This window comes from Globicephala melas, chromosome 4, assembly GCF_963455315.2.
Source record: "Globicephala melas chromosome 4, mGloMel1.2, whole genome shotgun sequence".
NCBI classification, from domain to species: Eukaryota; Metazoa; Chordata; class Mammalia; order Artiodactyla; family Delphinidae; genus Globicephala; species Globicephala melas.
Genome location: NC_083317.1, coordinates 130,889,823 through 130,912,118, shown reverse-complemented (window position 1 = coordinate 130,912,118; position 22,296 = coordinate 130,889,823). Strand labels below are relative to the sequence as shown.

The 22,296-nt window shown below is 44.6% G+C and overlaps 2 protein-coding genes across 2 annotated transcripts in view; one reads left to right on the top strand and one right to left on the bottom strand.

Annotated features, from left to right (window-relative positions):
* SRPRB (SRP receptor subunit beta) overlaps positions 1–13,653 on the top strand; it is a 38,800-nt gene extending 25,147 nt beyond the window's left edge. The window contains exon 7 of the mRNA XM_070045501.1: positions 11,668–13,653. Coding sequence (XP_069901602.1) covers positions 11,668–11,881 — 214 coding nt within the window. The 3' untranslated portion in view covers positions 11,882–13,653. The remainder of the gene's footprint in view (positions 1–11,667) is intronic.
* Positions 13,654–16,810: 3,157 nt separating this feature from the next.
* Positions 16,811–22,296, bottom strand: part of RAB6B (RAB6B, member RAS oncogene family) — a 58,657-nt gene continuing 53,171 nt past the window's right edge. The window contains exon 8 of the mRNA XM_030873451.2: positions 16,811–21,320. Within this exon, the coding sequence (XP_030729311.1) occupies positions 21,256–21,320 (65 nt within the window). The 3' untranslated portion in view covers positions 16,811–21,255. The remainder of the gene's footprint in view (positions 21,321–22,296) is intronic.

The window sequence follows — 22,296 nt, the reverse complement described above, 5'->3', positions numbered from 1 at the left end:
GGTTTTCTATATTTAAGATCAAGTGATCTGAAAGCAGAGATAATTTTACTTCTTCCTTTCTGATTTTGATGCCTTTTGTTTCTTTTTTGCCTAATTGCTCCGTCTAGGACTTCCAGTACTATGTTGAGTAGAAGTGGCAAGAGTAGGCATCCTTATCTTGTTTCTGATCTTAGAGGAAAAGCTTTTAGCTTTCACTATTGAGTATGATGTTATCTGTGGGCTTGTCATATATGACACTTGTTATTTTGAGGTACATACCTTCTGTAACTATTTTGTTGAGTTCTTATCATGAAAGGATGTTGAATTTTGTCATATGCTTTTTCTGAATCTGTTGAGATGATCATAAGATTTTTATCCTTCATCCTGTTAATGTGATGTATCCCATTTATTTAGGTTCTCTGATGTTACATATATACATGTATATGTACACAATTATTTTATCCTCTTGATGAATTGGCCCCTTTATTATTATATGATAACCTTCTTTGTTTCTTGTGACAATTTTTGACTTAGTCTATTCTGTTGATATTTATGTATTCAGCCCTACTCTCTTGTTTATCATTTGTATAGAATATGTTTTTCTGTCCCTTTACTTTGAACCTTAAATCGAGAGTGCATCTCTTGGAGATAGCATGTACTTCAAGCTTGTTTTTTTATCCATTCATCCACTCTTTTTTGATTGGTAATTTAAACCATTTACATTTAAAGTAATTATTGATAGGTAAGAACTTATTCTGTTTTGTTGATGGTTTTCTGACTGTTTCATAGTTCCTTTGTCTCCTCTCTTCCTTTGTAATTTGATGATTTCTTTTGTATTGTTATGCTTTGACTTTTTTCTCTTTATTTTGTGTGTCTACTACAGGTGTTTTCTTTGTGACTGTCATGGCTTATATAAAACATCTTATAATACTGACAGTCTAATTTAAGCTGATAACAACTTTGACTGTATACAAAAATTTGTATACATTAACTTCTCCTTCCCCCACATTTTATGTTACTGATGTCACAATTTACATCTTTTTATATTGTGTATCCATTAATAAATTATTGTAGTCATAGTTATTTTTATTACTTTTGTCTTTAGCTTTTATGCTAGAGGTAAAAATGATTTATGTGTCACCATTACAATACTAGAGTATTCTAAATTTGAGTATATTTTTACTGTTACAGTGAGTTTTATACTTTCATATGTTTTCATGTTCTTGATTAGTTTTATTTCACCTTGAAGAACTCCCTTTAACATTTCTTATAAGGCAGGACTAGTAGTGATGAACAGCAGCTTTTGTGTGTTTGGGAAAGCTTTTGTCTGTCCTTCACATCTGAAGGACAGTTTTGCTGGGTATAGTATTCTTGGATGGCAGGTTTTTTTTCTTTCAGCATTTTGAATATACCATCCCACTCTCCACTGGCCTGCAAGGTTTCTGCTATGAGATCCACTTTTAGTCTTATGGATTTTCCCTTGTTTGTGACAGATGGCCTTTCTCTTAATGCTTTCAACATTCTGTCTTTGACTTTTGTCAGTTTGATTATAATGTGTCTCATTAAAGCTCTCTTTATGTTTAATCCATTTGGGGTTTTAGGGGCTTAGTGGATCTGGATGTTCATTTCCCTCCTCAGATTTGGGAGTTTTCTATCATTATTTTTTTAAATAAGCTTTCTGATTTTTTGTCTTTATCTGATCTTTCTGAGACTCCCGTAATGCATATATCGGTTCCTTTTATGATGTCCCATAAGACTTTCTTCACTCTTTTTCGCTTTTTCTTTTTGTTTTTCTCACAGAGTAATTTCAAGTTACCTGTGTTCAAGCTCTCCAATTCTTTATTCTGCTTGATTGAGTCTGCTGTTGAATTTTTCACATCCAGTCATTGTGTTCTTCAGCTCCAGAATTTTTGTTTTTCATGGTTTCTATATCTTTGTTGACTTTCTGATTTTGTTCACCTATTCTTTGCCTCATTTTGTTGAGTTTTCTGTGTTATTTTGTACCTTATGGGACTTTCAGATGATTATTTTGAATTCTTTGCCAGGCACTTTGTAGATCTCCATTTCTTTAGGGTCAGTTATTGGCGATTTATCTTTTTCCTTTGGTGGTGTCATGTTTCCCTGATTTTTCATGATCCTTGTGTCCTTATTTTGGTGTCTGCACATTTGAAAAAGTAATGACTTCTTCTAGTCATTATAGACTAACTTTGTCAGAGTGAGCACTTCTCTAGTCAGTCCAGCCAGAGATTCTGGGTGGGCTTGCTGCTGGAGTCCCTAGGCAGGTTGGCCTTGCTTCTGGGTTTGTGGGTGGGTGGGCCTAATGCCTGGGTCCATGGAAACTGGCCTGGAAACTGAATCTGTCATGGCTGGCCAGGTAGGTACCTGTGTCTACTGGGGCTGGTCAGGAGCTAGGTTCCATGACACAGTAGGTGCTCACTTCACTCTCCTTCCCCCGTGTGAATCATATCTCTCCATGCTGCATTGTTCAGGCTTGCAGGAGCAGTAACGTGGGTAATGTGGAACTGTCCTTTCTACCCTCTTCAGTGCATCTTTTCTTATTTCTGTGTTATACCCAGGTGCTGTCATCTCTGACCTGGATTTCTTACCTCTCATGAAGGTATTCTTCTGTGTGGATGGTTATTCAAATTGATGTTTCTGTGAGAGGACTTGAGCTGAAAACTCCCATTCTGCCGTCTTGCTGGTGTCACTTTCAGTGGTTTCTGTCCTTTCTGAAATTGCATGTTCATCACCTCTTCTCCTATTCTTGATGTTCACTCTTTTGAAACTGCATATTGCTTATCATTAAGCTAAAAAAATTGGAATTAGCTGATTTGTTTTTCTAAACTTTCTGTTGCAATTGTTGAGAATTATCATTTGGACAAAAACAGGCATAATATTTGTACATCCATTTTTTTAAACCGCATAGTCCAAGTCTTCCCATGTTTAAAACACATTTTCCTTAGTCCATTTGTTTTTCACTCTAAAGGACCGTAGAAAAACAATACAGAAAAAAATGCTGTATTATACAGCAGTGAAATAAAATGTTAAAAAGTTATAAAGGGGGATTCCCTGGTGGCCCAGTGGTTAAGAATCTGCCTGCCAATGCAGGGAACACGGATTCGAGTCCTGCTCTGGGAAGATCCCACGTGCTGCGGAGCAACTAAGCCCCTGTGCCACAATTACTGAGCCTGCACTCTAGAGCCCATGAACCACAACTACTGAACCCGTGCTCCTAGAGCCCATGCTCCGTGACAAAAGAAGCCACCGCAATGAGAAGCCTGTGTACCACAACGAAGGGCAGTCCCCACTCACCGCAACTAAAGAAAGCCCACGTGCAGCAACGAACCCAACACAGCCATAAAAAAAAAAGTTATAAAGGTTAATATCAGTTAAATTAGGAGTCTAAATTTAGTTTAATCCTGTGTTTAGGAGAACTAGGCCTTATCAGCTTTGAAGCATTTGATAGTCTTCTGAATCACAAGATTTACTATATTTACATGGCCTTATGGCAAGAGCTGAATATAATGTTCATCTTTTTTTCCTTTTGAGTTGTTTTTTAATTGTAAAATATACTACATGTAAAAGAGTATATGTGCCACATATATTGAGTTTAAAGAATAGTAAGGTGAATACCCATGGATGCACCACCTTGCTTAGAAGGCCCTATGTGCTCCTCCCCAAATGCTTTTCCCTGTATTAATTCTTTGTTGTTGTTTTTTTTACATTTTTATTGGAGTATAATTGCTTTACAATGGTGTTGTTAGTTTCTGCTTTATAACAAAATGAATCAGTTATACATATACATATGTTCCCATATCTCTTCACTCAATACAGACAACCCACTCCCTCCCACCCTCCCTATCCCACCCCTCTAGGTGGTCACAAAGCACTGAGGGGATCTCCCTGTGCTATGCGGCTGCTTCCCACTAGCTGTCTATTTTACGTTTGGTAGTGTATATATGTCCATGCCTCTCTCTCACTTTGTCACAACTTACCCTTCCCCGTCCCCATAGCCTCAAGTCCATGCTCTAGTAGGTCTGCACCTTTATTCCTGTCTTACCCCTAGGTTCTTCATGACACTTTTTTTCCTTAAATTCCATATATATGTGTTAGCATACGGTATTTGTCTTTCTCTTTCTGACTTACTTCACTCTGTATGACAGACTCTGGGTCCATCCACCTCATTACAAATAGCTCAATTTCGTTTCTTTTTATGGCCTAGTAATATTCCATTGTATATATGTGCCACATCTTCTTTATCCATTCATCCGTTGATGGACACTTAGGTTGTTTCCATCTCCGGGCTATTGTAAATAGAGCTGCAATGAACATTTTGGTACATGACTCTTTTTGAATTATGGTTTTCTCAGGGTATATGCCCAGTAGTGGGATTGCTGGGTCATATGGTAGTTCTATTTGTAGTTTTCTAAGGAACCTCCATACTGTTCTCCATAGTGGCTGTACCAATTCACATTCCCACCATCAGTGCAAGAGTGTTTTCTTTTCTCCACACCCTCTCCAGCATTTATTCTTCCTAGATTTTTTGATGATGGCCATTCTGACTGGTGTGAGATGATATCTCATTGTAGTTTTGATTTGCATTTCTCTAATGGTTTATGATGTTGAGCATTCTTTCATGTGTTTGTTGGCAATCTGTATATCTTCTTTGGAGAAATGTCTGTTTAGGTCTTCTGCCCATTGTTGGATTGGATTGTTTGTTTTTTTGTTATTGAGCTGCATGAGCTGCTTGTAAATTTTGGAGATTAATCCTTTGTCAGTTTCTTCATTTGCAAATATTTTCTCCCATTCTGAGGATTGTCTTTTGGTCTCGTTTATGGTTTCCTTTGCTGTGCAAACCTTTGAGGTTTCATTACGTCCCATTTGTTTATTTTTGTTTTTATTTCCATTTCTCTAGGAGGTGGGTCAAAAAGGATCTTGCTGTGGTTTATGTCATAGAGTGTTCTGCCTATGTTTTCCTCGAAGAGTTTGATAGTTTCTGGCCTTACATTTAGGTCTTTAATCCATTTTGAGCTTATTTTTGTATATGGTGTTAGGGAGTGATCTAATCTCATACTTTTACATGTACCTGTCCAGTTTTCCCAGCACCACTTATTGAAGAGGCTGTCCTTTCTCCACTGTACATTCCTGCCTCCCTTATCAAAGATAAGGTGACCATATGTGCGTGGGTTTATCTCTGGGCTTTCTATCCTGTCCCATTGATCTGTCTTTCTGTTTTTGTGTCAGTACCATACTGTCTTGATTACTGTAGCTTTGTAGTATAGTCTGAAGTCAGGAAGCCTGGTTCCTCCAGCTCCGTTTTTCGTTCTCAAGATTGCTTTGGGTATTCAGCGTCTTTTGTGTTTCCATACAATTGTGAAATTTTTTGTTCTAGTTCTGTGAAAAATGCCAGTGGTAGTTTGATAGGGATTGCATTGAATCTGTAGATTGCTTTGGGTAGTAGAGTCATTTTCACAATGTTGATTCTTCCAATCCAAGAACATGGGATATCTCTCCATCTATTTGTATCATCTTTAATTTCTTTCATCAGTGTCTTATAATTTTCTGCATACGGATCTTTTGTCTCCTTAGGTAGGTTTATTCCTAGATATTTTATTCTTTTTGTTGCAGTGGTAAACGGGAGTGTTTTCTTGATTTCACTTTCAGATTTTTCATTATTAGTGTATAGGAATGCCAGAGATTTCTGTGCATTAATTTTGTATCCTGCTACTTTACCAAATTCATTGATTAGCTCTAGTAGTTTTCTGGTAGCATCTTTAGGATTCTCTATGTATAGTATCATGTCATCTGCAAACAGTGACAGCTTTACTTCTTCTTTTCCGATTTGGATTCCTTTTATTTCCTTTTCTTCTCTGATTGCTGTGGCTAAAACTTCCAAAACTATGTTGAATAAGAGTGGTGAGAGTGGGCAACCTTCTCTTGTTCCTGATCTTAGTGGAAATGCTTTCAGTTTTTCACCATTGAGGATGATGTTGGCTGTGGATTTGTCATATATGGCCTTTATTATGTTGAGGAAAGTTCCCTCTATGCCTACTTTCTGCAGGGTTTTTATCATAAATGGGTGTTGAATTTTGTCGAAAGCTTTCTCTACATCTATTGAGATAACCATATGGTTTTTATCTTTCAGTTTATTAATATGGTGTATCACATTGATTGATTGTGTATATTGAAGAATCCTTGCATTCCTGGAATAAACCCCACTTGATCATGGTGTATGATCCTTTTAATGTGTTGTTGGATTCTGTTTGCTAGTATTTTGTTGAGGATTTTTGCATCTATGTTCATCAGTGATATTGGCCTGTAGCTTTCTATCTTTGTGACATCCTTGTCTGGTTTTGGTATCAGGGTGACGGTGGCCTCGTAGAATGAGTTTGGGTGTGTTCCTCCCTCTGCTATATTTTGGAAGAGTTTGAGGAGGATAGGTGTTAGCTCTTCTCTAAATGTTTGATAGAATTCGCTTGTGAAGCCATCTGGTTCTGGGCTTATGTTTGTTGGAAGATTTTTTTTTTTTTTTTTGGAGATATGCGGGCCTCTCACTGTTGTGGCCTCTCCCATTGTGGAGCACAGGCTCCGGACGCGCAGGCTCAGCAGCCATGGCTCACGGGCCCAGCTGCTGCACGGCATGTGGGATCTTCCCGGACCAGGGCTCGAACCCGCGTCCCCTGCATCGGCAGGTGGACTCTCAACCACTGCGCCACTAGGGAAGCTTGTTGGAAGATTTTAAATCACAGTTTCAATTTCAGTGCTTGTGATTGGTCTGTTCATATTTTCTATTTCTTCCTGATTCAGGCTTGCCAGTTTGTGCATTTCTAAGAATTTGTCCATTTCTTCCAGGTTGTCCATTTGATTGGCATAGAGTTGCTTGTAGTAATCTCTCATGATCCTTTGTATTTCTGCAGTGTCAGTTGTTACTTCTCCTTTTCTAATTCTATTGATTTGAGTCTTCTCCCTTTTTTTCTTGATGAGTCTGTCTAGTGGTTTATCAATTTTGTTTATTTTCTCAAAGAACCAGCTTTTAGTTTTATTGATCTTTGCTATCGTTTCCTTCATTTGTTTTTCATTTATTTCTGATATGATCTTTATGATTTCTTTCCTTCTGCTAACTTTAGGGTTTTTTTGTTCTTCTTTCTCTAATTGCTTTAGGTGCAAGGTTAGGTTGTTTATTTGAGTTGTTTTCTGTTTCTTAAGGTAGGCTCGTATAGCTATAAACTTCCCTCTTAGAACTGCTTTTGCTGCATCCCATAGGTTTTGGGTTGTCCTGTCTCCATTGTCATTTGTTTCTAGGTATGTTTTGATTTCCTCTTTGATTTCTTCAGTGATCACTTCGTTATTAAGTAGTGTATTGTTTAGCCTCCATGTGTTTGTATTTTTTACAGATCTTTTCCTGTAATTGATATCTAGTCTCATAGTGTTGTGGTTGGAAAAGATACTTGATACAATTTCAGTTTTATTAAATTTACCAAGGCTTGATTTGTGACCCAAGATATGATCTATCCTGAAGAATGTTCCAAGAGCCCTTGAGAAAAATGTGTGTTCTGTTGTTTTTGGATGGAATGTCCTATAAATATCAATTAAGTCCATCTTGTTTAATGTATCATTTAAAGCTTATGTTTCCTTATTTATTTTCATTTTGGATGATCTGTCCATTGGTGAAAGTGGGGTGTTAAAGTCCCCTACTATGCATGTGTTACTGTCGATTTCCCCTTTTATGGCTGTTAGTATTTGCCTTATGTATTGAGGTGCTCCTATGTTGGGTGCATAGATACTTAAAATTGTTATATCTTCTTCTTGGATCGATCCCTTGATCATTATGTAGTGTCCTTCTTTGTCTCTTCTAATAGTCTTTATTTTAAAGTCTATTTTGTCTGATATGAGATTTGCTACTCCAGCTTTCTTTTGATTTCCATTTGCATGGAATATGTTTTTCCATCCCCTTACTTTCAGTCTGTATGTGTCTCTAGGTCTGAAGTGGGTCTCTTGTAGACAGCATATATATGGGTCTTGTTTTTGTATCCATTCAGCCAGTCTGTGTCTTTTGGTGGGCACATTTAATCCATTTACGTTTAAGGTAATTATTGATATGTATGTTCCTATTCCCATTTTCTTAATTGTTTTGGGTTTGCTATTGTAGGTCTTTTCCTTCTCTTGTGTTTCTTGCCTAGAGAAGTTCCTTTAGCATTTGTTGTAAAGCTGGTTTGGTGGTGCTGAACTCTCTCAGCTTTTGCTTGTCTGTAAAGATTTTAATTTCTCCATCAAATCTGAATGAGATCCTTGCTGGGTAGACTAATCTTGGTTGTAGGTTTCTGTCCTTCATCACTTTAAATATGTCTTGCCAGTCCCTTCTGGCTTTCAGCAGAGTTTCTGCTGAAAGATCAGTTGTTAACCTTATCGGGATTCCCTTGTGTGTTAGTTGTTGTTTTTCCCTTGCTGCTTTTAATATGTTTTCTTTTTATTTAATTTTTGACAGTTTGATTAATATGTGTCTTGGCGTGTTTCTTCTTGGATTTATCCTGTATGGGACTCTCTGTGCTTCCTGGACTTGATTAACTATTTCCTTTCCCATATTAGGGAAGTTTTCAACTATAATCTTTTCAAATATTTTCTCAGTCCCTTTCTTTTTCTCTTTTTCTTCTGGAACCCCTATAATTCGAATGTTGGTGCGTTTAATGTTGTCCCTGATGTCTCTGAGACTCCTCAGTTCTTTTCATTCTTTTCTCTTTATTCTGCTCTGCAGTAGTTATTTCCACTATTTTATCTTCCAGGTCACTTATCCGTTCTTCTGCCTCAGTTATTCTGCTATTGATCCCATCTAGAGGATTTTTAATTTCATTTATTTTGTTGTTCCTCATTGCTTGTTTCCTCTTTTGTTCTTCTAGGTCCTTGTTAACTGTTTCTTGCATTTTCTCTATTCTATTTCCAAGATTTTGGATCATCTTTACTATCATTATTCTGAATTCTCTTTCAGGTAGACTGCCTATTACCTCTTCATTTGTTAGGTCTGGTGGGTTTTTATCTTGCTCCTTCATCTGCTTTGTGTTTTTCTGTCTTCTCATTTTGCTTATCTTACTGTTTTTGGGGTCTCCTTTTTGTAGGCTGTAGGTTCGTAGTTCCCGTTGTTTTTGGTGTCTGTCCCCAGTGGCTAAAGTTGGTTTAGTGGGTTGTGTAGGCTTCCTGGTGGAGGAGAGTAGTGCCTGTGTTCTGCTGGATGAGGCTGGATCTTTTTTTTCTAGTGGGCAGGTCCATGTCTGGTGGTGTGTTTTGGGGTGTCTGTGGACTTGTTATGATTTTAGGCACCCTCTCTGCTAATGGGTGGTGTTGTGTTTCTATCTTGCTAGTTGTTTGGCATAGGGTGTCCAGCACTGTAGCTTGCTGGTCGTTGAGTGAAGCTGGGTGCTGGTGTTGAGATGGAGATCTCTGGGAGATTTTCGCCATTTGATATTACGTGGAGCTGGGAGGTCTCTTGTGGACCAGTGTCCTGAAGTTGGCTCTCGCACCTCAGAAGCACAGCATTGACTCCTGGCTGTAGCACCAAGAGCCTTTCATCCACATGGTTCAGAATAAAAGGGAGAAAAAGAAGAAAGAGAGAGAGAGAGAGAGAGAAGGAGGGAGGGAGGGAAGAGGATAAAATAAAATAAAATAAAGGAAGATAAAATAAAATAAAATTGTTAAAATGAAAAATAATTATTAAGAAAAAAAATTTAAGGAAAAAAAAGCGGACAGATAGAACCCTAGTACACATGGTGAAAGCAAAGCTATTCAGACAAAATCTGACGCAGAAGCATACACATACACACTCACAAGAAGAGGTTAAGGGGAAAAAAATCATCTTGCTCTCAAAGTCCACCTCCTCAATTTGGGATGATTTGCTGTCTATTCATGTATTCCACAGATGCAGGGTACATCAAGTTGATTGTGGAGCTTTAATCCGCTGCTCCTGAGGCTGCTGGGAGAAATTTCCCTTTCTCTTCTTTGTTCGCACAGCTCCCGGGGCCCAGCTTTGGATTTGCCCTGCCTTTGTGTGTAGGTCGCCGGAGGGCGTCTGTCCTTCGCTCAGACAGGACAGGGTTAAAGGAGCAGCTGCTTCTGGGGCTCTGACACACTCAGGCCGGGGGGGGAGGGAGGAGCACGGAGTGCGGGGCGGGCCTGCGGTGGCTGAGGCCCGCGTGACGTTGCACCAGCCTGAGGCGCGCCGTGCGTTTTCCCGGGGAAGTTGTCCCTGGATCCCGGGACCCTGGCAGTGGCGGGCTGCACAGGCTCCCGGGAGGAGAGGTGTGAATAGTGACCTGTGCTCGCACACAGGCTTCTTGGTGGTGGCAGCAGCAGCCTTAGCATCTCATGCCCGTCTCTGGGGTCCGTGCTGTTAGTCGCTGCTCGCGCCGGTCTCTGTAGCTCCTTTAAGCAGCGCCTTGTTTTTTCTTGCCACTGCCTGCTTGAGTTGGTATGTCAGTCTCCTCCTGCCCTTGGACTGGGCTTTACACCATCAGTTATACTGGTTCTCAGGCCTTCGGACAGGGACTGGAATTATAACCACTCGCTTTCCTGGGTTTCCAGTTTGCAGATGGCAGATGATGTGATTCTTAGTTTCCTTTATCACTCATATTTTTCTGGTCAGTTAAAGCATTTTTCAGTATGAGGAATATATAATCATGGTTCTCTCATTGTCCAGAACTGGGTCACGCGGCCACGTCCAGCAGCAGTAGATACTGACTTCTTTTTCTCTGGGCTCCAGCCTGCTGTCCCCACGACTGTCGCGGCTTCGGACCCCGGGGCCCCTCCAGAGCCAGCAGCCTCAGTGAGGCTGCCCTCCCCTCGGGCTCCGGGGCAGTTCCATGACAGCGGAGGGAAGAGACCCCGAGCCGGGAGTTCCAGCTCTGTGGAAACGCGGGCTCCGTTCTCTAATTATTTGTTTTTAAAATACGTTTTACATCTATGTGTGTCTTTCTAAGCAAGGTATTTAGTTTTCCTGTGGATTCTTCACTAGTTTTCATGAAATCTTACAGCACCAAGAAACGCTTTATTTTGTAAGAAAGCAGATTGTCAGCCTGTATTCCTCTGCTTCTGGACAGCAGAAAGGGGGAGAGAAGTAGACAAATGAGCCTTGCTTTTGCAATTCTTATTAGGGCCAGCAGGTGGCAGTTAAGTGACTTAAATTGGGAAAGTGTTAGTGGTTAAAGAGATTGGAGAATAGTAATTGTACCCAAACTGGATATGAGAGTCTGTAGTTTGTGGATTTCTAAGCTCTGTATCCAGATAGACTCAAGGTAAATATAAATACCCTATCTACCCACACTTCACTTTCAGAAACTTTTCAGAAAGGTTTTATAATACTTATAGCGGGTAATTTAAAACTGTATCTTAAAATGGCATCATGCAGGAAATGCTAGTAGAAGGGGGCACTGAACTGGAAGAAGGTTGGTGTGACCTTGGTTCATTAGTGCCCTCCTGTCATCTGGCCATGTTAGGTTGGATCCGTATCCTGTCTGTCCAAGAGAGTGACCTGTAAATGCAAATATTCAGCAATCCTAATAGCATAATTGACAGTTTTATGATGAAGTATTTAAATGAGTGCTGAAATATTTAGGAATTAATATGACTTCCTAAAGGCCTTTAATTGTTATATAAAAATTAAGCTCTTTTCGCTTCCTGACTCATTTTCCTTTTGTCTCACAGCAATACCTTACGAGTCACCCGTTCTGCTGCCCCCAGCATACTGGACAGTTCTAGCACTGCCACTGCTCAGCTGGGAAAGAAAGGCAAAGAATTTGAATTCTCACAGTTGCCCCTCAAAGTGGAGTTCCTGGAGTGCAGTGCCAAGGGCGGAAGAGGGGACGCTGGCTCTGCTGACATCCAGGACTTGGAGAAGTGGCTGGCTAAAATCGCCTGAGGGCCAGATGCAAACACAAGACGCGAATGTGTATGTGTGTGACTGACAGTTTTGGAAAAGGATGTGGTGGTCTGGAGTTGATAAAGAAGGGGTACAAATATAGTTAGGAACTTTTCCTTGTTCTGGAAACAAATTATTGTTGAAACCAGTGTGGAAGTTTTTAAGTTCAGTTCTCCCTTATTGCTTTCAAGCTAGTTAGTTTTATTTGATTCGTGTCTTCCCTTTTCAAAGTGTATGTAAGGTCCCTTTAGCATATGCTTGATGTAAGGTCAAGGTCTAACAAGCCGACCTCACTTAGAGAGGATATTATCATGAGAATATAATATCATCTAAAATGTTTTCTTGTCCTCTGCTTCTGTGCTTTGGTCTCTTTTTCCTGGAAACAAACCTGTCTGTGTATGGAACTGGGTGATTTCCAATTGCCTTTGACATTCATGGGCAGTACATCATCTAGTCCTCTGTGAATTTTCAGATTTGTAGGTGCAATTACAATATGGTCTCCGACATGTGAAGGAAGGTTGAAAACAGCAGGGCTGTGTTGACAGTGGTCTGTTCTTCATCAGCTCAGTGACTTGTCCACACTCCAGCCTCATAGCACTTAGGTTTCAAAAACATGTTGTGAACCCTAGGAGTCGTCCCCAGGTGATAGAACTATAAGTGCTAAATCCCCAAATGCTACTAAAATGTACACTAGAAATGTACGTTCTAGTGGTTTCCCTTAACTGGGGAATATGTGGAGATTTAGAAGCTGTTCTGTTTTTCTGGATGCGTGAATGCTCCTGGGCTATCTTCATGTGCTGTTTGATGAGCTCCTATCTTGCACTGTCAGCTTGAATGCTGTGGAACAAATACAAAATGAAAAAAGTTCTCTGTAGATTTTTAAAGTGCATGTTCACTGATGGTTTAAGAAAAATGGCATTTTCAAAGTGATGTTCTTCGCTGTCTTCTTAAATGTATGGCTTTTTTAATGGCTTTTATAAATGATTAATACATTTCTTGGTAAACAAAACAGCCTGTCTAGCTTAAAGCATTTAAATAGAGTGGTAGAGTAGGTACAAATGGGAGCACGTTTTAGGATTCAGGCCCAACTCCAAGTTTCCAGGGCCTAATGATTGCAGCGTACATAAGAAGAAACTCTTCAATCCCTAGCTCACACACTCAGGGACAAGCCAACTAAAGCCTCAAAGGAGACAAGGGTGGCTGTGGATAAGTGAGACACTAATCGCAGAGCAGTGTGGGAAGTGCAGTTAACAGGAGAGGCGCAGGGTGCTCCAGGAGTGTGCAGTGGGGCGCCTAACCCAGTCTTGAGGGATGGGGAGAGGCAAAGGAGAAAAGCATGGAGCTGATGACGTCCCAGTGAGTGTGGCCCCCACGTACATACACTACGGCCCAGGCCTCTGCCTGCTGTCTCCCCTTCCTGTGTGTCACTCTGGCTCCGAGTGAGGGGACCCCAGGGCCCCTCCTCCCCCGCCTGCACACCCTGCATCACACACCTTGCTGCTGGAGTATGAAATAAACCCAAGCTCGCGCGGAGAAGACGTTAAGAGTGTGACCGTGGCAGGGTTCTTACTGGGAAGCCTCACTGCTGCTAATGTTATTACTGTCTTTTGGACTCTTTCTTGCCCTTTCCTTATTAGCCAAGTAGTAATTTAAGGAAGTGGGTAAGATCAGTGAACCGGAAGCCCAAAAGGAATCTGATGAATGTGACATGTTCACATAATCATAGGTAATGCTCACCTGAATAAACATCAATGGCTTGATGCTTCCGTTAAGAGGCGTGTGTGTTCTCTCAGCTTTTTTGATGTTTTTTTCTGGTAATAAACTGTTTTACTTTATTGGAGGAAGCAATACACAGAACAAGTGACTTGAAGAAGGGGAGCAAGGTTGAATTTTATTCAAGACCTAAAGATGATCTTTTGCAAAAGGAAAGTTATGTCTCAAACAGTGATTCTCAGATGTTAGTGTGCATCAGAATTAACTGATGCCTGTTAAAGAGCTCACCTGAGGACCCTGCTTCTGAACATTCAATTCAGCAGTAGATCGGGTGTGGTCTCAGGAATCTGCATGCTTAACGTGACCTCTACCAAGTACCTGGGGCTCCTGGGCGCACCCTCACAGGTGATGTGGCCTCCTGTAGTATCATGCGTGCCTTTAGTGTGTTTCGTTTCTAAGTTCTTTGGGCCACAAGCCCTGTGTAGTTTTGCTCACAGGGTGAAGGAAGCAGGCAGCCCGCATAGTCCCATCCTGCTTCCTAACCCTGTGCCACAGTCATCCCACTCTTGTGGGTCTGGGCCAGGGTGAGGTCATGGTGACTAGTCCTTGGGAGCTTGGAAGGGTTTTCAATGGGAGGTCAAATTATTTTCTTGTGGCACTGAACCCGTTCAGCCAAAGTAGGCCCATTTCTTCATGGGATGGCGAGTATGGCCAGAGTGGAAAGAGGGATGTCAGGTCACAGGGACCAGCAGACTAGGCATGACTGTATGTCACAGGTGAGACAGCTGTGGCTTGAAACACCTCCTTGGGAACATGGCAGTGTCTGAGCCACTGCATGTTGGGGCCGCTGAGACCTGCTCCCGGGGCAGCTGCCACCTGATGTGATTGGCCCTGTGCCCTGCGAGTGGGGAGGGGCAGGCGTGGTGTGGTGCCGGTGTGGAGACAACTGTGACGAGCAAGCCCTGGGCACTCACTGTCCTGGTACATACCACCCGCTTCCGGAATGGGGTCTCCGTGGGTACTGAGCACACCCGCACACTGAGGCCACCTGTTTCTTCCAGCTCTTTCAACACTTTCCGAGCATTTGGGGGCCTTGGTAGCCCCTCTGCTGCCAGGTGCCTGACGGTTTGCTGGGATCTTAGCTCCTGACCAACAACAGCTGCTATTGCTGGGGAGACCCTGAGGTCTGCTCCTTATATTTCCCCACGCCCTGTGTCTCAGCACCCCTGGGATTCCAGTGGTCCTGCTGTGTGTGAGGCACTTGGCTGTGTTCTATTGGTTTGAGATCATTTCAGCCAGAATGTTATGCTTTTTTTTTTCTTTCTTAAGGTTTGATTTAGAATGGAATTATCAAAGCTTCAACTGGTTATGCCCATTCTCACCTAAAGGTGCATTAGCAGCAGTTTAGATGCTAACCTCTTCTATTTCAGCCCTTCAGTTACTTAAAGGAAGGTGGTTGGTTACCTGACCTGACTTCTGCACAGGCCAGTAGTCCCACTTCCTTGTTCAACTACGAAGCCCTAAACTGTTGACTACTCACAAGAGCCGTGTATGGCGTTTACTCATTCAGAAGACGCCAGGCACCGTACCCAGCTCCGGGAATACTAAGTATGGCACAATTCCTGCTTTTATGGGCATATGGTCACTTTCTGAGGTGAAGAAATGTGCCCTTTCCATGCGGCCCCTGCTCTCCCCTCATTAGCATGGGCTCCATCTTAGCTATACTGAGCCGCACCCCCCTCCCCCCACTGCATGGGCCCCAAGGTCAACTGCCTCAGGGCTGCCCTCACCTTTGCCCTTTCTCGTGCTGCTGCGCCACCCTTGCAGCCCCAACCTGACCCGTGTCTCAGTGTCTCCTGCGATCCCAGCATCCACCCTGTGGTCCTGTCGTGGGTGAGGCACTTGGTGTTCTTTTGACTTAAGAGGTTTTTGTTTCAACTAAAATATGCTTTTTAAAAAAATTTGCAGTTAGCACAGGATTATCAAAGCTCCTGTCTGCACCCTTGGTCACTGGACAGCAAAACACAGCTACAGTGATAGGGAAAGCCACCTTGAGCGACATCCCTTGATGGCAAGCGGGGCACTCCAGGTAGGACATTCACCACAACCCTAATCTTCACATTCACGTCTGGGGAAGCCCAACAGTGCTTCCTTCACCCGTGGGGGAAGGGGTTGCTGGGCGTCCGTGTAAGCACCATGCTCAGGGAGGTGACCCACTCCCCTTCCTGTCTGCAGTTGCGTGGCCCTGAACACCACGGTCTTGGGGAATGACTGCTTGTCCGGAACAGCTTTACTCTGGCTTTGATCTGGTCCGTACAAGCACGTGCACTTTGGCTCTCAGGCCCGGTGCCTCCTCTACCTTACAGTTTACACCTGGCAGCCAGGAAAGTTAGGCTCAGTGGGCAGGGACACCTAGTTCCTGTTCCTCCTAATCAGAGATGGCTTCCTTGAGGTGGCAGATTGGAGGGTGTTCCAGAAACTTTAGTACCTTTAAAGGGGAAAGATAATTTTAGTGAAGTTGAACTTGATGAAGAATAAGACCTGGTGAACTTGGCTTTCCCTATAGCCCCAGGATTCCCAGCATTATCAGACCAGGGCAATTCTGGGCCTAATCTTGGCCTTCGTGTCCTCTTTGGATTGGTCCTACCACTCTCCTGGCCTTCAGGGCATTTTTTAGTCTGGAGGTGACTGAGACCTGAAGGGCCGTCTCAGGGAGGTTCTCTGATTGGTGTGGGGTGCCGCTGGAGGGGTACGAGGCAGCTTAGTGTCATCTGAAAGGTGATTATGGTTCACCTTGAATTCTTGCCTTTAAATACTTTCTAGAAATCACTGGAAGGGAGATCCAGCCCCTGTACCCACCCTTCCTAACCCTCATCCATGGCGAGTGGAAAGCAGGGATGACAGAAGGTATCACACAGCCCTGAGTCTCAGTTCTGCCTGGAGTTTCCATCAGCCTTTAGGCAGAATGCAGATTATGGAAGTGTGTGGATTTAATCTTATTAGTGGGTCCTGCCTTTTCCCCCTTCTGAATTGGAAAGCCCAGGTGAACAGAAGGGAGAAGCAAAGGGCTTTGGATGGTGAACACACCACCGGGACATGAGAGGAGGGTCTTCGTGGAGAATGCACTTGAAGAAACCTGTGTTGTCCACACCATGCCCCGCGCCCCCACCCATATATGACTGCACCACTTAGAAGCATTAGACAAGAGCCTTTGTGTTGAGAATTAGGACAGTTTATTGTTTGATCAACATGCTGAGTCTTCCACATTTTACACAGTTTTATGTAAAGTCAATGTGACCATTTAAATCTGCTGAGCCAGTGAGAGATGGAAATGCCACCCTCTGTGCTCCTCACGGCCAATCACTTTTATGGGGACGGGCGAGGGGGAAGGTGACACACACGTGATACAGGCTGGCCGTCGATGTATGGAGGCTTCGCACTGGAAGGAAGGTCTGAACCCCACTGCAAGGATAAACCACGCCCTGCCTGGAGTGTCAGCCACACAGGGAGGCGGGGGGTCTGGTGTCCAGGGAGTTTACACACTGAGAGCTCAAGGTTTTGGAACACTGAAACAGTCCATTTCAAACAAAAAGTCCAAAGGGTGCCCTGGTCTGACAATCAGAGTGGACTTGGGGACTGGCCCTTCTTTGCAATGGAGGAGCCTGAAATGTACATGGGTTCTTTCCTGCCTCACTCGGCTATGCTGGACAGACTTACATCCGAACCAGAGTAGAGGTGGCCTGAGGAGCACGCGTGCCCAGCAGCCCTGTGTGCCAGCGCACCGTCACATTTGTTACACACAGGTCAGCAATGGATGAAGAGTGGAAACACGTTGTTTCTGACTGCTTCTGGCTTACTGGGTGACCGTAAGCAAGTCACCCTTTTCGGTCTTGGTTTTCCTGCCTTGGCATAGGAAGGGTTCTGAGCTCTCCACCTCGATCAGCTGTAGCCAGGGGACAATGCCTCACATTCTTGGGGGAGAGGTAGTTAGGAAACTAGTGCGCACGGGTTAATGCACAGACACTTCAGCTCAGCTGCCCTTTGTGTGGCTCAGACATACCTCACAGCCCTCGGCTACCTGTTCTCACATCCTGACATCCTCACCCGCCTTCCGCCATGTGAAGGAATGAGGCTGCTCTGCCTGCAGGACACCGAAGCCAGCGGTGCCATTACTGTCACACCTGGTACTTGTGGGCAGGGGCTCCCAGCACTGATTGGCCACCAGGAAGACAGAGACATTGCACTCAAGATGTGTTCTGCACCCTTAGCTACCACCATACAACCCTTGTTTCTGTTGCCTGAGACACTGGAACTGATCTGGCCATTGCTCCTCGAACCTGGGACATTCCAGACCGATTGAGGATGCTGTCAGGAAGAGAGTTGTGACGATGATGGCAGGGAGGCCTCTGACTGAGTCAGCACTTGCTCGCCTTGGACCACACAGCTGCAGTTCTAGCACTCAAGATGCTGGTACCACACTTTCACTCCGGCACATGTGTGCATTCATAAATATGCTTCCTGCTTTTCCCACCGTGTGCTCAATTTTTCAGATGCCCACAAAACAGGAGCTTTACCGACAGCTTTTCTTTGAGATTCCTCAAAGTAAAAAAGAGGGCTACAGAAGATGACCCTGCTCTACTCCCAGGGCAGGGCTGCTCTGTGGGGAGAGAGACTGAACCACGGGCTAAACTGAGATCCTTTCCTAAAAGGATTCCTCCCCTTTGCCTGGATTTGGCAACGGTGGGATACTCTCACTGCGTATGCTGAGGAATTTCATGATATTTTCTTCAAGGGAACCTGATCATTTCATTATTGAACCTTAACCCTGAGACAAGATCCTAGCTACAAGCAAGAGGGCAGTGATGGCACCTGCCCAAAACAGGAGCCAAGGAGCCAACACCCTTCTGTGCTGGAGGTCTGGCTGCCCTGACAGACCCAGGAATGAGGGGTGGAGATGAGGCCCAAGGAGGGTGCCCATGGAGCGGTGTGGCACCACCAAGATGGGAGGATGAGGGGAGGCAACCGCCCTCACCTGCAGAGGCCCACGGGGCTGGGAGAGCCCGGGCTCAGGAGAGAGGATGTTGTGTACGCACTGGAAAAGGAGGGCTCACCTACGCCACATCAAGCCACATTGTATCTACTGCGTCTCTTACTATTCTTCTAGGCTGTGATGGAAAAAAAAGTGGTGCCTTGGGTATGTGTGCACATGAGAAGAGGACTTTCTACCTTTTTTTACAAGAATGTTTTAAGAAAAAGTACTCTTAGTACCAAGAACATAAAAATCCACCATCCATTCATTCACTGAGACCCAAAGAGATCCCTGCAAATGGGGCTGTCCCAGGGGCCACAAGCAATGGCCCTCACTGCCAGCCAAGCCGGGTGCTGTCACCTGGACTCCTATGAATTCTCACCAGGTAAGTAAGCACTCTTCCAACAAGCACCACTTGGGGGTGTGCCATGGTGGGGCTACGGGCCCACGTGGGCATGCACACCTGTGCTTACAAGTACAGACAGAAAGAGTGCACATATTCCCAGGGGCTAGTTTTGCCTGTAGTTAACAAATCTATGCAGTATTTTATTGATGGCAAGACAATCACAAGTTTTGGGACAATATTAAGTATTTCTTATTTCAACACGCTGCAGTACTTTTGAATTTCCAAAACTGTTATCACAATGCAAGTTCCAACTTGAGAGGAGGAAGAACAAGAATATACATTGAGCACATGAATCTCTGTGAGAATGTGTGTGTGGAAGGTGTATACACAAATCTATCTCTATATATAATTATGTACACACATATAAAAACTCAACACTTGACACTGGAATTACGTTCGTACATTGGTCTATGCCTTCTGGAAGAGGAGCTCAGTGGGAATCCTGCTTCCTCTTTTCTTCACCCGAAGATACACTCCTCTCTAAAGATCAGCTCTGACACACAGTCTCTCCTTAGCTGAGTGTGTGACAGACCCACTGGACAACTTATCAATGAGTCCTGCCAGGTCCTGCTGCACTTACAGGCTGCCAGTTTGGATTAGTTTCTGAGAAGTTCCAAATTCATTGCAATAACTTGTCAGAGCCCTGCTTTATGGAGGAATTTACCCCCTACCACACCCCAGATGGTCATTTAGCTCAATTATGACAAGCCCAATAGCAGCTTGGAGGAAGAGTCAATGCCGGCTTGGAGGGCAGGGCTTACCGATTTTGGCCAGAGTGGCTGCCCACTGCCTGGCTTTGGGCCAGCTCAGGGGTGGTGAGTCTGGGTCTATTTGGAATGCTGGCCAAGCAGGCTACATCACTTAGTGAAAGAGAGAGTTCTCTTCAGAGATTTTATAGATAGGTCCTCAGGTCTAAGTCCTCTCAGAAATGAGTCAAACATGGCAAGGACGTCTCTCTGGGAAGCCTTCTGGCGACCCCACTTCAGCCCTACCCTCAGGCAAGCAGAGTGCTGCTACAATAGCTGCAAAGGTCTGTGCACAAAGGTTTCAACTGCACTGTGCCAGAGTGGCAGAAACACGTCAAGAAGTCAGCTTTTGCAGAACAGCATCAACAGCATTAGCAACCAAGGATTGGCAAACATGCATCTTCCAGGCGGCAGTTCTGCAGACCCTGCCTTCCCCAATCACAGACGGGCCAATACTGTGTGATACAGGCTCCAGCTTTCCTGGCACCCAAGGAGGAGGGCTTCAGGGGGCACACACTGAGATTCCGTTTGCCCTTCCCTTCCCTGCAACCCAGATGTGTGTGCTGATCGCTGGACAGGTTGGCTAAAACATTTTCAGAATTACACATGGTGCCCCCAGTCTATAAACCAGCCCACAGTTGCCAACAGCACCCCGTCCTTCCTTCCTTCCCATGACCTCTTGTTCTGCCAATCACTAGGCGGACCACAGAGAGTGGAAGGTTGCCTGTGGCGAGTGCCCTCTCAAGGCTTTTCAGGGAGGGGAAAGAGGCAGAAATAATTCCAGTGGGCCTGCGGCTGGGCCCCCTGCAGTTCACAAGGCCTTAATTTCAGCTCGGGGCCGTGACTAATGCCCCACTCTGGCCATAGAAGAAGGACAGAGTCACAGCTGCCTCTTCAGAGGCTGTTTCATTCAATCAGTGTTTGATTTAACCAGGTAGGGCCTGTTTGGTGGATGCTGGTTGGTCTGGGCCAGACAGCCCGGGGATTGGAACCTAATTAAATCGCCCAGTTAATTGTTTAAATGTATTGGTCTGGGGGTGGGAGGAGAGCAGAGGTGATGAACCGTTCAAAGAGGACAGGAAGGAGGAGGTGTGTGGAAAAGGTTCTCTGTAAGTTTACAAATATACAAAAACAAAAAAAGCACATCTTTCAAATAAAAATGACTACATTTTTATCTGGCAAAAAGTTGTATACACATGGTTTAAATTTTTTTTTAATTTTAACAGTTTTTGGCAATCTTAATAAAGTACAATATATTACAACCAAACCAAAAAATAGTTGTTTAAGTAACAGCTGTTAAGAGTGACGTGATCCCTGATGCCCAGCCTCCCTCCCCATCCCACCCGACTCCTAGAGACAGAGAGAAAAGAAAAATCCTCCCATCTGGATAAGCTCATCTCCCACCCCCCTTAGGAAGCTAACCAATAGGAAGCAACACAACAAGCGAGTAGTGTTAAAGGAAGCCTGCGGTCAGGCTGCATTAGCAGGAGCAGCCACCCTCGCTGGCCGGAGGCTCCTGGGGTTTGTCCAGCTTGATGTCGATCACTGCAGGGGGCGGGGCTAAGGAAGATGACGCTCTCGGAGCTCCCACCCCCGCTCCTGCTCTGGTGCCCCCTAAGTTGCCCTGCGCAGCCCCTCTGTCCCTCAGCAAACACCCAGGAACTTGCTCTTTTCTTTGCCTGGGTGGGAAGGATGCAGGGTCACCAGCTCCCACCCTTCCACCTCTTCCCCGACCCTCCCACATGCCCTCACCAGTATCCACCAGAAGTAAAACTTGTCCTGGGCTGTGGGACCATCATCTAAACACAGGCCTGACAGACCCTTTCTTAGAAGGCTTCCCGGTGACCAGCCTCGGCCTCGGCCTTGTTACCTATCAGCCCCACCCCAAAGTGCCCAGGAGGTGGAGCCTGCCGGCCGGGCATGGAGCCCACCTCACAAAGTACAGGGCTACACGGGCCTTGCCCAGGTGGGCACAGCAACCCTGACCCCTCAAGCTCCCGTCAGAACGGGTCGCTTAGACCCTGAGGCTTCTGCTGTGAGAACCCACATCCCTGGGGGAGGGTGTCAGCATAGCCCCTCTCCAGCCCTTTCCACGGGCGCCGTGGGGACTGGGGGTTGGCGAAGCACCGATCGGAACCGCCAGAGGAGCGGGTGCAGAGTGCACAGCCAGGCCGCTCCCTCTGCCCTCACCAGGCTGAAATCTCAGTCAGGCCAGGCCAGGCCTGGTCACGGCACTGCGCAGAATCGCCCTTCCTGTGGGGCTGGGAGTGGGTAGGGGTTGAAGCAGCCCTGCTATGGGACCTGCTGCCCGTGTCCTAGGGAGGTTTTGTGGTCCCTAGGTAAGGACGATGGGAGAGGTTCTTCAGAAGTTAAGTACTATAAAAAGCCATGCTTCCCCTAAAGACCACGTACCACCTTCCCTCCTTACCACTTTTTGGCCACCTGGCCATGGCATATTCTGAGTATGACTTTGTCCATGACTTTTCCTGATTTTCCCTAAACCCCAATCTTCTTATGCACA